Source organism: Notothenia rossii (genome assembly GCF_949606895.1).
Source record: "Notothenia rossii genome assembly, chromosome: 4".
Lineage (NCBI taxonomy): Eukaryota > Metazoa > Chordata > Actinopteri > Perciformes > Nototheniidae > Notothenia > Notothenia rossii.
This window is the reverse complement of record NC_136902.1, coordinates 70514336-70528571: the sequence shown is the minus strand read 5'-3', so window position 1 is coordinate 70528571 and position 14236 is coordinate 70514336. Positions and strand designations below refer to the sequence as shown.

Below are 14236 nucleotides of genomic sequence, written 5' to 3'. Positions count from 1 at the left end.
AAATTAAATCTTTATGGCTGACTGGAAATATTTATTACTGCCAGTTCCTTCACTAACCAGATACATAGATTGTATAATACAATCAAATCATAGACAGCTTGTCAGTGGGTGGATAAAAACAATTATGTAAGAACACAAATAATCAAAGTGATGGTTGCTCCATAATATTTGATCAGGCCCTACACGGCAAGGTGATACATGGCTAATTAATTGTTGAGTGGGAAAATGCTTTATATTCTTATACTGAGTACACAAATCCAGCATGTCATATGAGGTTGTAATGGAAAGACATAAGATGAGCCTAAAGTGACTGCCCATTAACTTGTCGGACTTATCAATTTACATATCAAAGATATTGTAGAGCTGTGACTATAAATGTCAAATGTGTGGGAAGTATATTGCTTTACAATTGAGTGATTCTCTTATACACTAAAACAGGTATTCATACATATTTATTTGACACTCTAAATGATTAGAGGTACAATTACAAAACAACACTGTAACAAGTCACGATTCAGTGACAACACCAATGATTCTCGGAAATTTTGATGGCTATCCATATCAGTCAAATAAAATATATTAAATTGCAAATAAATACAGAACACATTCAGATCACTCCAGTTGCTGTTTAGATTATAACAAAAACGTGCAAAGAGATGTAATTACCTCATTGGTACACTTCAGTCAGACAGCTGGACACAGTTGAACTTACATTTTGTAATCCTAGATGTATTGGCCCAGGCTGTGGCCTCACCGACCCCTCTGTATCTGCTCCAGATATTGGGGTCATAGCCTGGCTTTGCCACAAGCAGTGCACAGCGGTAAATGAAGCAAGGCTGATTCCCTTCCTTCATAATAAGCAACCGGGTGTTGGCCCTTCAACCACAGTAATCTGTTCTCAAGTTCATTTGAGATCAGCACCCTTCACTTTGCCACTGACAGTCCATGGTACAGCTCTGCATACATACAGGTTGCCTATGTAACACTGACCCATTTCAGCTCAAAACAATGGTTAAATTGTGAATGACCCTGAAAGCATCCTCAACTGCATTTTTGATTTGATTATGTGACAGCAACAGAGAAGGAAAAAAAAAGAAGCAAAAAGCAAATAATTGAATGATTGCAAAACTGAAAAACAGTATTAAATTCAAGCATACAGTACAATAAGTAATGTATCAAAATATCAAAAATAAGAATCAAGCCAAGATTTTACAAACAGTCACATTTCTTTATGCTCCCTCACTAAACGTCCACGAGCTTTCTCAATACATACTGCAAGGTTTTACATTGTAATCCAGACAAAGGACACACACACACACACACACACACTTTAAATATTCTCCCATTTATCCAACTGATAAGGACAACACCTTACTGTCAATCTAATGTTCATATTATTGATACAAAATAGGGAAATGGTTTACAGTGTGCCCATCATTCTTTTGTTACAATGTACAGATTGCCTGGAAATCAACAACACCCTTATTTCCTTAGCAACAATGTCCCATGTTACTGTCACTTTCTGCCATCTAGTGGTACAACATGCCAATCGCCTTTCCTCAACAAAAACATCCTCTACTCCCACCACTTTCATAGAAACATCTCTCAGTCCCTTTAAAGACCTCATTATCGATTCACAACATTAACATTAAATATAACACAATCACCATGATGAGGTCATTAAAGTTACACTAAAGCTACTTGTGTTTTCCTGACCTTACGTTTGATACATCTCAATGCCTATACACTAGAATCATTGCCCTTATGGACAGTTTCTTTGCTAGTCTGCAGTTTGCTCATATCTCCAAGGCGTTTTAAAAAGCCAAAAAATAGTCCAGAGTTTTCAGTCTTTGTCCATGCACTGTTAGTGGGGGTTTCACTATTTCTCTGCAAGGGGTTCCCTGACGGCTCCATTGATTTGTCCACTTTGATTTGCTCCTCATGTCCAGCATCTGGAACATGGGTTACAGAAACATTTAGCTTGCTTTTCTTTTCTGCTGACGGAGAATGCTGGTCTTTAGAACCAGAGTTCTTAAAGCTCTGAGATGAATTGGGAAAGTCAAACACTTGATTTGAAGGATTTTGTTCAGACCCTTCTGCCGGCAGTGTCCCTTTTTCTCTTGCAGCAGAAGGAGATCTTACTGGTGGCTTGGGACACAGTTTAGCTTCCTCTTCCTCAGTTTTAGGAACTTTAGAAGGTAGAGTATGGCGTCGGCCAAGGTCACATTTTGTGAAAGACTGAGGATTTAGCAAAAGTCTAACTAAATCCTCATTGGTGGGGTCTCCAGGATACCTCTCTGTGTCTTCATCAAAGGTGCATTGACGAGTCAATGTGCCTTTTGGACCAGGAGATTTCAGATTTTCAAAAGAATCGGATGAGACACTGCTACGGCTTTTCTGAAAGCGCAAAACCTTTTTAGATGCGTCCCGCAATCTTTGGGCCTCCTCTTCGTTATTATCCTGTAGGTCTTCCTCACTGTCATCAGTGGTGGTGGAGAAAAGTCTGCCTGAGGAGGAAACGCTGGTGGTCCTGCTGGCTGGCTGTGTGAGACCTCTGGAGTCCTCTTTACTCAAAGTGTTCACCTCTTGTTCATTAGAAATGTCGCCTTTTGCCTTGTTGTCCTCGCTATTGGTTTGAGTTTTCTTTTGTGGAGGGTTCTCTGAGAGTTCAACTGCTGAACTCCACTCTTTTCTGTGCATGTCCGTAGCTTTAACAGAGCCTATTCTTTTTTGAATTCCAGTGGGGAGGTTTGCCTGAGGGTTAATTTCAGATAGACTCCCATCGTTAGGACTGCTGCTCGTCGGGCTTCCATAAGCAGATGAGGGTCTTCCGAGTCTCCTCCGAGAGACACGACTGGTGAGAAAGTTTTGTAGGACAGATTGCAATTGAATTCCTTCCATTTCTTTGTCTCTAGTGGAGCAGGTAGCTGTTGACCTTCGTTTGACAGCATTCTGCAATCTTTCTCTGTGTCGCCGCTTCACCTCTGCCCCCTCTCGAGCCTTATTTTCCTGCAGATAATTACAAAGTTAATAATCAAGCAGATTTTTTTTTTATAATTCAGCTAAAGAAAACATGCCAATACACAGGCTTACCTGCATGGCCCGCATGAATTTCTCACAAAAGGAGTGGAAAATGGAGCAACACTCCTCTAGTTTGAACTTCTCTGGGTTTTCACAGAAGTAGTCCGCCACAGAGTCACTCACTGACTGTAGTTCCTGAAGGTCGGTCTCCATTTCAGCTAAGCAGACCTCAGCCCCCTAAATGATAAATATAAAAACATTAGAACATGCTATCACCACTGAACTTCGACAAACCTGGCCACATTCCTCAACAAGGCTTCCTCACCTTTAGAAAATCATCCATCTGAGCTTTTAGGTCTTCTTGCTTCAGGGTGTCCGTTTTGGCATCTTGCACTTTTTTTACCTGTTTTTCATACTCTGCTTCTATTTCACCTTTATTCAGTCTAAGATAAAAAAATATATATATACACTCTGATGATACAGAAAATAAAAAAAGGGTTGAAAATGCTGAACGTCTGTTGGTAAGATTGTTTACCTTGATGCAGCTTCAATGTGTGTGAGTTGGTCTGCAAAATTAAGCAGGTCCCCGTCTGACTTCTGGGCTTGCTGTGTTTAATATAAAAACATGGATCAAACATGGATCAAATTTAACAAAAATATCACCAGATTAGTAAAACTGACTCTACATTGCAAACAAATTAAAGTACTTTGGAACTTACTATCACTACATAATGCATAAGATTCATTCCTGGTTTGTTTGCTTTAGTGTCTGCTAACTTCAACAAAGAAGCCATTCTGAATCCAATGGCACTGCCTGCATAGCCACCCTGTGAATAAACAAATCAATTATAGATGCACAAACAAAAACAAAAGACATGAAAGACTGCACTTTATTATACACTCACAGCATTCATGTAATTTCCAGTCTTCAGCACCAGGCGAATGACGGAATGGAGGTGTTCCGACTCCAAGAGCTCTAAAAGAAGACACACATAGTGATGTCTAAATGGGATTACAGCTCTTTCTGTCTAAAATCTGATATCAGCCTTATTTATAAAAGATCCAGGAAGACAATGATACCATTTCCAGCTGCTGTCAAAGTGCTGATGAAGTTTTTCATTTCATCCATGAGGGGGAAAAGTTCCTCTTTGAGCACCAAGCTGCTGAGACGCTCTTCATAGCTACAGACACAAGGTTTCCATCATAAGTGAAGTACTATTGAAATTTAACACGCAATACATGGGATGACATGCAGGTAGCTCACCTGGGAATCTTGACTAGCATTAGCATTAGCAGATCTGCGTCAGGGAGAGCAGAGGGGTCACCTTTAAAACCGACCAGCTGCTTCTTCTGCAAAAACCAGGCAAGCACAAAACTTAAAACCAGCTTGTTTTCTAACAGCTACAAAGTTGTTAAATCAACAAAACGCATTACAAACATGACAAAAGTAAAAGCAGCTGTCACAAGTACCTCCCCTTCATCTGGAAGCAGCTTGCAGAGCTCCTTCAGTTTTCCAGGACCAAAAGTGAGACTACTTCCTGATTTAATTTCTTCAATCATGTCTTTTACAGTCCTGTGGAGTAAGATGGAAAGACACATAAGGTTCAGACTCAGAAATTATGATAGTTTGTTTATGGTTAGGACTTATTATGAGAAGTGCATGTGTCTAAGTTTATAACACACTTTGCTGCTGTTTTGCTGCTGACTTCAACAAGCTCCTACATGCTCAAATAGCTTTGCTGAATAGCAAACCTCATGATGTCAACCCTCACAAAAACATGTGCTGCATAGGACATAGGAATGATGGAATATGCTTTTACAAGAAACATATTTGTAACAGAGAAAAATAAAAAGGATATGGAAATGTTTGGCGCAATATTAGTAGACAGTAGTACTAAAGTTAGATGACTTGATTTTGAATTGGCTGACAAAGGTTTGAGTGCATCATTAAAGGTTTTATGGTATTGTTTCCACTTCCTGCTGGATTTGTTGCGTATGCCAAATAACCTTAGGCAATACATTCATAATACCTCCGAGTAATTGATCTGCAGCTTACCCGGGAGGTAACCTGTTGGAGCTGTAGAACAGTCTAGATCAGGCCTGTCAGGACATGTCAGAATGTGTAAGGTTTGTGAGTATGTTGCAGACTCTCTATGCCTCATCCTGTGTTGTTGAACATTGGGACATGACAAGTTTTTTGTGCAAAATCCCATCACACCTTATGAGTAGTAACACTGACTCACCGCTTGAATTGCTTCAGGAAAATTCCAATGTTCATGCTTCTCTTGGAGCAGAGGATGGAAACCTGGGAATGGATACAGACAAAAACCTGGATAAATCAGCTTGTCAGTCGCTAAGATATTTCACTATTGGCTTGAGCAAAGTCTTCTTTTTTTTATCACAGATACCCTTAGTTTTCTAAACAGATAGTTGATTCCAAAGGTTAAGGATTATTTGAGTTGATTGTATTGAACAATCAGAGCAAATATACAATTTTGCATTAGTGATACATATTCTCAGTGTCTCTCTTGAATAATGGGACAAAGGTCAAAGTTAAGGTTTAGTAACATATTTTAATCTACTTTGTCAGACTAACAGCCATGTTTGTTCTAAAACGTAAATAGAGGTTATAAATAGATATGTTTTGGTTTAAGACTTTAACTGAATGGCAATACATATTATTTCCAGAAGCTCAAACACAGAGCACGAGGTTACTAAACAGAATAGAGCTGTTGGATGAAACATTTATACCTTCCTTTAGCAAACAGATATGAAGAATGGTGAGACTCCACCCTTGTATTGAGTGATTCCACATCAAAACACACAACACATTATATTACTTAATACTCTTTTGCAATTCAATCTATAAATACTTTGTTTTTGTACTCTTAAAAGGAGAAGATTTTAAAAAGTGAAGTGTCAAAAATTTCACTATGTTCCAATTCCTGTCGCATGGAGAAGAAGCTTAGCAGAGGACATCGACATAAAATGGAGAGTGCACTGTACTGGTTTTATGTTTTAGCTCTAAACTGCATGCAAAGAAAACAAAAAATAAATCCAGGTCAATGAAGTTGTCTCCATACCTCAGAATTACACTGAGCAAAAAATAGCAAACATTTCAATCTATAGCTTTAAACTCTTGGGGGCAACTGATTCATCCAAATGTACCCCCTGTTTTCTGTGTTTGGAGAACTCACCATTACCCCTCCTGAGGCAGAATTTGGCTGGCCCCTCAGGCTCTGGCGGTTCAGGGCCTTGACTTGTTGCTGGTCCTGCTTGCGGCTGAACAGCTCCTCCATGTGTTCAGTGTCCAGCTCATATTCCCCATCAGTCTTATCTGCTGTCCAGATGTTGTGTTTTCCTTCCACACTGTGTTTGGGGAGGGTTTCCCAGTTAAAATTGCGCATCCTGGAGCGCCGGTGTGCTCCCTTGGCATTAAGGCCAAAGCCATGTAGTGATGGGGGGAGGCCAAAGGCTGGAGGTGGAGGAGGTGGAGGTGGAGGCGGTGGTGGTGGTGGTGGTGGTGGTGGTGGTGGCGGTGGTGGTGGTGGAGCGGGTGGACCTCCTGGTTGCATCTTTGGTCAAGGATCTCTCAGTCGGTTTGGGGTGCAGTCATGATCTGAGTCACACATATAGGCGAGATTAGAGCCTATAATAAATGTACAGGAAACAATTAATTACTGAGTGACTGTCTCTATAGAAATTATTCTGCAGCCAATGTGCTGCAGGGACTTGTCGAAATTGTTGTCAATTATGATGATGCATTTACAGTGAAAGAAACATAATAGGATAGGGACATATTAACTAGAAGTCTCACATGCAGTCACTATGGCTGTAAACAACAGAAATATGCCAGGGATAAAGCATGTTCTTCTCCAAAGTATATCAGAATCAGAATCAGAATCAGAATATAAACTAAATGACCATTGTGCTTGGTTGGCAAAACATATGAAAAGCATTATTATATACTTTGAAATGATAATGTAGCTGTTACTCCAAATCTATCACAATAGTCACATTTGTATGGAGTTATTAGTAACACTTTAGGAGGTAAATAAACAACTATTGTTAATTGTATGTTAAATTTAGTCCAGTTGAGTGAGCTTTAGATGTTTAATTGGCATGGGAATAAAGCCATACGTTATCCTAAATAAAAAAAAGGCCCGGTTTTTTTTCTGAGTGCAGCTAACATTATCTATCCAAAAAATCCATTAGAATATTTCTTAATAATAGGCTACTAACATAATCAGGAGGTAAAAAGGCAACTTACGTTTGCTCTTGGATCAGCTGCTGCCCCATTATCCTCATTTGTATCGCTTTCTTTGTGTTAGTCCTCCGTGTTCTTGTTAAAACTTCACCATCAAAAGTAGAGTGACAACAACCTGGCTAGCGCGAGAGAAGTGTCGAAACTCCAGTCTGCGTGCACTCGACACGCCCAGGTAACTCACTGTGTCCATGGCAGCCCGCACCTTCCCGTAGGAGGAACTCTGGGAATTATACTGAAGGTAATTTGGCTTGTTGGCTGGAGTTTGAGGCAACTCTGTTTTCTGTCTAGCTGTCAGGAACTTATGTGAGCAGTCTGCCTAAAAGACTCTTCCACAGTGATCAACGTCCTCATTGATTGAGACGGAATATTGATTTCTTCAGGGTGTTAGTAGAAGACCAACAAGGCTTATTCATGTAGCAGTAAGACTTTTTTTTAATGCTAAGAACACACAATCACTCTGTTTTAGAGCCATAGTGTAATTTCTTATTGAAGTGAATGAATATTCAATAAGAAATTACCCAAACAACATACTTTGGTTAAACATTAAACTTTAGTGATGGAATGTGGGGTTGTGATTAGGCTGGCCTTTAGTATAGTCAAATAGCTATGACCACTTTAACTCCAGTTCCAGAAATGATTATCCCTTAGAATGATAGCTGTAATACCCAGATGCATTTGTGTGCTAATGAGGTGGTTCTCAGCTTTCTGAGAGAAACTCAATACACTGTTTCAACTGGATTCCTCATCTGAAATAGGCACACCGAAAGGAAAGGAATGGATTTTGTATCCAATTGTAGACATTCTAAAAAGTGACTTTTAATGAGTGTTGTCATGTTATTTTTATGTACAAATAACGGTCTGGATGAAATGCAGGCAGGTTCAAAACGTGTGTTAACCCTCCTGTTGTGTTTGGGGGCAAATCTGACCGTTTTACTACTTTCATCAATCATAACTTTTTTGTTTTATATTTGATTGCATTAAGGCTTTATGATATCCTTCACGGCAGACATTTGAACATATAAAATAGCTGATCACCACTTTCATTGAATTTTGGATGAGTTAGTCAACTTTGTAACACCCATGGTCCACCATAAAGAAAAGGAATTAGTAACCAACCGGATCAGATCAAACACGCACGCACGCACGCGCGCGCACACACACACACACACACACACACACACACACACACACACACCCACACACACACACACACACACACACACACACACACACACACACACACATACACACACTAGATGTGTTCCCCCCCTTATGTGCCCATCCCCCCACATGGATCACACCAGGCACACGCAATACATGTTCAGTGTCTATTCTTTGTATATTTACTGCAGTTTTTCATGTATACCAGTAGTCTGATACAATATTTATAGTTTGAAAGGGTGTTAAATGACATTTGGTGATGATTAATGTTTTTTGTGTTAAAACAGGACCGGTCAAATTTGACCGCAAACACAACACAACATAGGCTATAACCAAAGCCACCGCACATTTTTCTTCATGGGTAATGTAATTTTAATCTTCCTTGTAAAAGAGTCTTGAATGCAAAGTGGATTTTACCAATAAGTGTCTGGGCTTGTTAATATTCTTGGCGGCATACTTTACAGGGTAACAAAAATTAATAAATTCATGACTTTTAATAATAAGACCAAATGTGTGCCTTATAAGCTGAGAACTCAAACACTTATAGACGGTACATCATAACCAGTTATATAGGGCTTTCCTGTGTTATGTCATGTTCATTGGGAGAGAAGCTGGAAAATGAAATGATCATAATAACTTGTTTGTAATGCCATGTGGAAATTATACCAATTGCACACACCTAGTGTACACAATGAACACAGCTGCTTGATTAAACTACTGTTCTTATAAAAGGCATGAGTCAACACAATTCTTAATCAACATCCCTTAAGTCAACGTTGGCTACAGTGCACCTACTGCACAGCATAAGCCTAAATCTGACTAAAATGCTTATTGTTCAGTATTCCGAGAGATACTGAAACGTGTATACCCAGCCTAGAACATATGTGGTTTCAGACATTTTCAGAATTCCGATTTGTGGTAATGTCATCTATGACATTAATGGAACCACGCATGATAATTGAGTGAATACAACGACTGAAATTGAAGCTGAAGGCCCACCCCAGCTAGACATTTTTGGTTCTAAAAACATTCTGAGAATATTACCATTCATTGTTCTAGGAATGTGTTCAGCGGGAAGTTTTAGTTTGGTTCCAAGAATGTTCTTCTGAAAGGTAGGATAACGCTCTCTAAAAACATTCTTAAAATGTTTGGTGATAACCTTCTTAAGATGTTTTTGATAACATTGTTAAAACATTATACCCTACTATTCTTAAAACGTTTTCAGCCGGAAGTTTTATTTTGGTTCCCAGAATGTTCTTCTGAAAGCTAGGATAACGTTGTCCAAACATATTCTTAAAATGCTTGGTAATAACCTTTTTTAAATGTTTTTATAACATTGTTATAACATTATGCCCTACCATTCTTAAGACGCTTTAAGCTGCAAGTTAGATTTTATGTTGCCAGGATAACGTGCTTTATCGTTCTGATTGATCAGAAGTCCTTCTTTTTTTTAAAGCTGCGACCAGCAGCTAGTACAAGTCACTGTCGGTGTCACATGTACTGGGGGGGACCCATAATCAGTTGGTGAGCATAACATTTGTTTATTAGAAAAGGGGAGCTAGGAGTGGAGGTTGGTTATAGCGGCAGTGAGAAACAGTTGTTCCATGGTAGAGAGGCATGGCTGGATTTGGGAGTGTGGCAGGCCTTGGATTCCTCCTGGGAGAGACACAAAAATGAGTGTGAGGCAAAAGCAGGCAAAGTTTTCAAAAAAACTGCTGGCAAAAAGCTAGAGCGGCATGCAACAAACCGTTCACGGCAACAATCTGGCAGGGAATGAGTACAGGCTGCAGGCTTAGTAGTGTGGCTGATGAGCAGGTTGCAGGTGTGGTTGATTGGAGATGGCTCCCAGCTGTGTAGAGCAGACCAGCAGGCAGACAGTAGAAACAAACACATACAAACACTAACAGGGGTTTCAGGGACGGGCAGTGACAGTCGGTCCGTTCTATTTCATCCCTACTGACGCCAGAGGCGGTGCTTTATGCACTGGATATGTCCATCGTGCGCATGTGCAGGTCGAGTACCAATACCAACAAAGGTTATATCTGCCGGTGTCGTCAGAGGATCTGTGCCTTTCATCTTCTCGCTGCGCGAGTACCGTGGCTACATGTTGTAGCCTACAGCGTTCGGTTTGAACTAAGGGATTCTCTGCATACAGCTGGCTGCGTGCAGCTTCGCGGGTTGCTTACTCGTCCTCCAGAGACTGTGGCCGGCTGCGCAAAACTTCGATGGACAGGTTTGTGTCAACTTTGTTGGTGATGGCAGTGTCCCCGCTACCGCTCCCAGCATAAGTTGTCCTGATTGCTGTCTTGTTTATTATTTGGCTTAGACTTTATGGTGAGGACAGCATTCCCGCTCCCGCTCCCATAAGTTGCCCTTGTTGTGCTCTTTTGTACTTTTTTGCATCTGATTGCCGAGCTATCATTAGCATTTTGACTTTCCAGCTATAGCTGCGTTTTGTCGTTCAATTTAGTTAGCAGTAGCGTGGCTCAGCCTAACTATGTCGTGCTAGTGTGCAGCCGATTTGGCTGACACTTGGGATAAGCACTGCTGTTTTTTTCTTCAGAAGCCAATTATCTGGCCTTAGCATTTGTGTTATTTGACTTGGACTTGCCGCTGAAGAAAGCTCGCTCGCGCCTGCTCCCGGTAAAGTATTGCCTTGATTGTTAGCAGCAGCCGCTTGGTTAACATCTTGCATGTTCTGTTGAACTTCATTATTTAACTCAGCTGGGGAAGGCAGTGCTCTCGCTCCCGCTCCCACTGCTGGTAACGTGGGTGTAGGACATTTATATTTGCATCCCTCTGTGTGTTCTTTGATTAGTAGCAGTGCTTCAGGCTACTCTTTCCGTTCAGCAGGTAACTGGTGAGGGCTGTGCTCTCACTCCCGGTTACGTTGCATCTGGCTACCTACATAAGGGCCCATTCATGTAGCCGACGGCCATGGCGCTGCACCTCTTGCCTTGGCCTCGAGCATTTAAGGGGGTGTCTCACACAAAGCGCCTGCATGAACTGTAGCTTCATGCCTTGGGCGCTAGAGTGGATAGAGTCGCAGAGGTGGAGCGTCTGATAGCAGCCAACGGACACCTCTCCTACTCACAACTTCCTCAAGCTCAGTCTGATGTTCCCGGCGGCTTGGTGGAGCGATGGCTATGGGTGCACCCCCCAATAAGAGGGCTAGAAACAAGCTGTCTTCTAAGGTGGATCGGCTAGATGCCGACATGGAGCAGATGAAGTCGCTCCTCTTGGCCCTTCAGCCAGGGGCCGATGTGGGGGCTACTAGCTTGCCGAATGGCCCTCCTTCAGTTGCAGCACCTCTGCTTGAGGATGCCATGTCGCTAGCGGCTTTGGCTAACCTCTTCAATGACGAGGTGGAGGAGGAGGCCCAGCTCACCACCGGAAGTTTTCTTCCGACACTTTCAGTTCCGGGTGCTTCCCTTTGGTCTCTCCCTCTCTCCAAGGGTGTTCACGAGGGTCGTGGCAGCAGCTCTTTGGCGCACGATTGGCCAGACAGTCTCCTATATGCCTTCCCGCCACTGCCCCTGATTTTGCAGACGCTTCAGAGGGTCCTTACACAGGGGCACAGGCTACTTCTGGTTGCCCCCCTCTGTTCGGGAAGGGTTTGGTTCCCACTGCTGCGCAGCCTCTGCTGCGGCCCACCGTGGCGTCTCCCCGACAGGAAGGACCTTCTGTCACAGCTCAGGGGTCAGGTCTGGCATCCCGACCCTCATCGTCTTCAGCTCTGGGGTTGGCCCAACCCACTTTTGAGTGATTTTACGGCATCTGTCGGGGAAACTATCCTGAATGCCAGAGCAACATCCACTCGAGCGCAGTATGAGTGCAAATGGAAGCTGTTCTCCCACTGGTGTGTAGGTAAGGTCGAGAATCCGGGGCATTGCTCTGTGGCCACCATTTTGGAGTTTCTGCAGTCCCTTCTAGATAGTGGACATTCTCCCTCCACTTTGAGGGTTTATGTGGCTGCTATTTCTGCCCGACATGTTGGAGTCGACGGCGCCATGGTGGGGTGCCACAGGTTGGTGTCCCTCTTCCTGAGAGGGGCTTTATGGCAGCGTCCCCCTAGCACCCCGAGGGCTCCGGCTTGGGACCTGCCCCTGGTGCTGGATGCCCTGTCATCTCCTCCTTTCGAGCTCCTGGCCCAGGTGGGGCTTAAGTGGCTGTCCATGAAGGTAGCATTTCTGCTTGCCATAACCTCAGGGAAGCGAGTTGGGGAGTTACATGCCCTCTCTGTGAGCGATACATGCCTGAGGTGGAACTCCGATGGCTCAGGTGTTGCCCTCTGGCCAAATCTGGCGCCCAAGGTGCTTCCACAAACCTACTTCAATCAGCCTATCCAGCTGGCACGCTTTGACATTTTACAGTAGAGCGACACGTCTGAGTTGCTGTGCCCTGTGCGTCCCCTAACGGCGTATATTGATGCTACTGCCTGTATACGGCAGTCGGAGCAGCTCTTTGTTTGCCATGGCGGCACTAAAAAAGGTTGTGCTCTCTCTAAACAGCGGCTGTCCCACTGGGTTTTCGATACCATCTCACATGCCTATGGGGCCAGTGGCCGCCCCCTGCCATCAGGGGTGAGATGCCACTCTACAAGGAGCATCTCAACATCTTGGGCTGCCCTGAGAGGGGTGACCGTGCCCCTGGAGACAATCTGCGCCGTGGCGTCGTCTGGCACATTCTCCAGGTTTTATCGGATTAATGTCGCCACTCCCCATCCTTTGGGGCCTGGTCCTATGGCCGAGCTCCGCTACTTCCAGTTAGCTTGGATTCTTCATGACATTATTGGTATAAGTCATCCAGTGCTTAAAACACCACCTCTGGTGGTCAGTAGGGATGAAATAGAATGATAGTTACGACTTTAACTATGGTTCTGTGAATCCCAGATGACCGCCAGAGTATCCTGTCAATCCTTGTGTTCTCACGAAAAGATTCTGGGAACAGATCCTCTGACGACACCGGCAGATATAGCTCGGTGTCACGTGGGGTCACAGGTGACTTTGTTGGTATTGGTACTCCACCTGCGCATGCGCGCGATGGACATATCTAGTGCTTAAAGCACCGCCTCTGGCGGTACTCCGGTACTAACTATCGTTCGTCTATATGTCTATCGGTTTCAAATCTAAAGGGTGCAATTACGATTTCCATCCACTATGCATAAACAGTGGACACTGTTTATACGAAGCCCTCACAAACCACACACAGCCAGATAGCTTATCCAACAGTTAGAACCTACATAAGAGACACAACCTTTATAGCCAGAAAAAAAGCGTGATTATTTTCTGATATTTTACACATATGAATACTGTGGGCCTACATACCTTAGTGTGATTATAAGTGCATGTGAGTGAATATTGGCATGCAAATTCGTTTTTATACGTCCTATTCATTGTCTCAATACGCTCATACAGCCATTATGCAAATGCACCAACTTGGCTGCCGGAGGAGAGTACCAACGTTAATCGGCGATACTCCTGGCGACTAAAAGTGGCTTTTGTCATGATAAAAACAAACCTATTTGGTTTTCTATGTGTTATTCTATCAATATGACAATAGAGAGACATGTGCATAAACAACAAAACAAAACATTTTAAGAGTAGTAGGGCATAATGTTCTAACAATGTTATCAAAAACATCTTAAGAAGGTTATCACCTAACATTTAAAAAAATATTTTTAGAGAACGTTAACCTACCTTTCAGAAGAACATTCTGGGAACCAAAATAAAACTTCCTGCTGAAAACATTCCTAGAGCAATGAATGGTAACATTCTCAGAATGTTT

At 42.6% G+C, this 14236-nt stretch overlaps 1 protein-coding gene across 2 annotated transcripts; it reads right to left on the bottom strand.

Moving 5' to 3' along the window:
• Positions 1 to 437: 437 nt before the first annotated feature.
• LOC307035844 (uncharacterized protein) lies at positions 438 to 7409 on the bottom strand. 2 transcript variants are annotated; one of them, XM_079675633.1, is made up of 12 exons: positions 7292 to 7409; positions 6219 to 6670; positions 5265 to 5326; positions 4492 to 4594; positions 4286 to 4371; positions 4102 to 4202; positions 3927 to 3997; positions 3741 to 3848; positions 3557 to 3627; positions 3347 to 3464; positions 3094 to 3258; positions 438 to 3009 (listed from the first exon to the last, which is right to left on the bottom strand). In XM_079675633.1, the coding sequence occupies exons 2-12, from the start codon at positions 6594 to 6596 to the stop codon at positions 1741 to 1743; spliced, it is 2532 nt and encodes an 843-aa protein (XP_079531759.1). In that variant the 5' UTR covers positions 6597 to 6670; positions 7292 to 7409; the 3' UTR covers positions 438 to 1740. The 2 variants fall into 2 exon arrangements, with proteins under 2 accessions (XP_079531759.1, XP_079531760.1); XM_079675634.1 differs by having other exon boundaries at positions 6219 to 6640; positions 7292 to 7406.
• Positions 7410 to 14236: the final 6827 nt, after the last annotated feature.

Coding starts and splice junctions, on each gene's coding strand:
- LOC307035844 (XM_079675633.1), bottom strand. CDS start 6,596: ATGCAACCAGGAGGTCCACCCGCTCCACCACCACCACCGCCACCACCA. Junction 3,465..3,556: donor CACATTGAAGCTGCATCAAG/GTAAACAATCTT, acceptor TTTTTATCTTAG/ACTGAATAAAGGTGAAATAG. Junction 3,259..3,346: donor AGATGGATGATTTTCTAAAG/GTGAGGAAGCCT, acceptor TTTATCATTTAG/GGGGCTGAGGTCTGCTTAGC.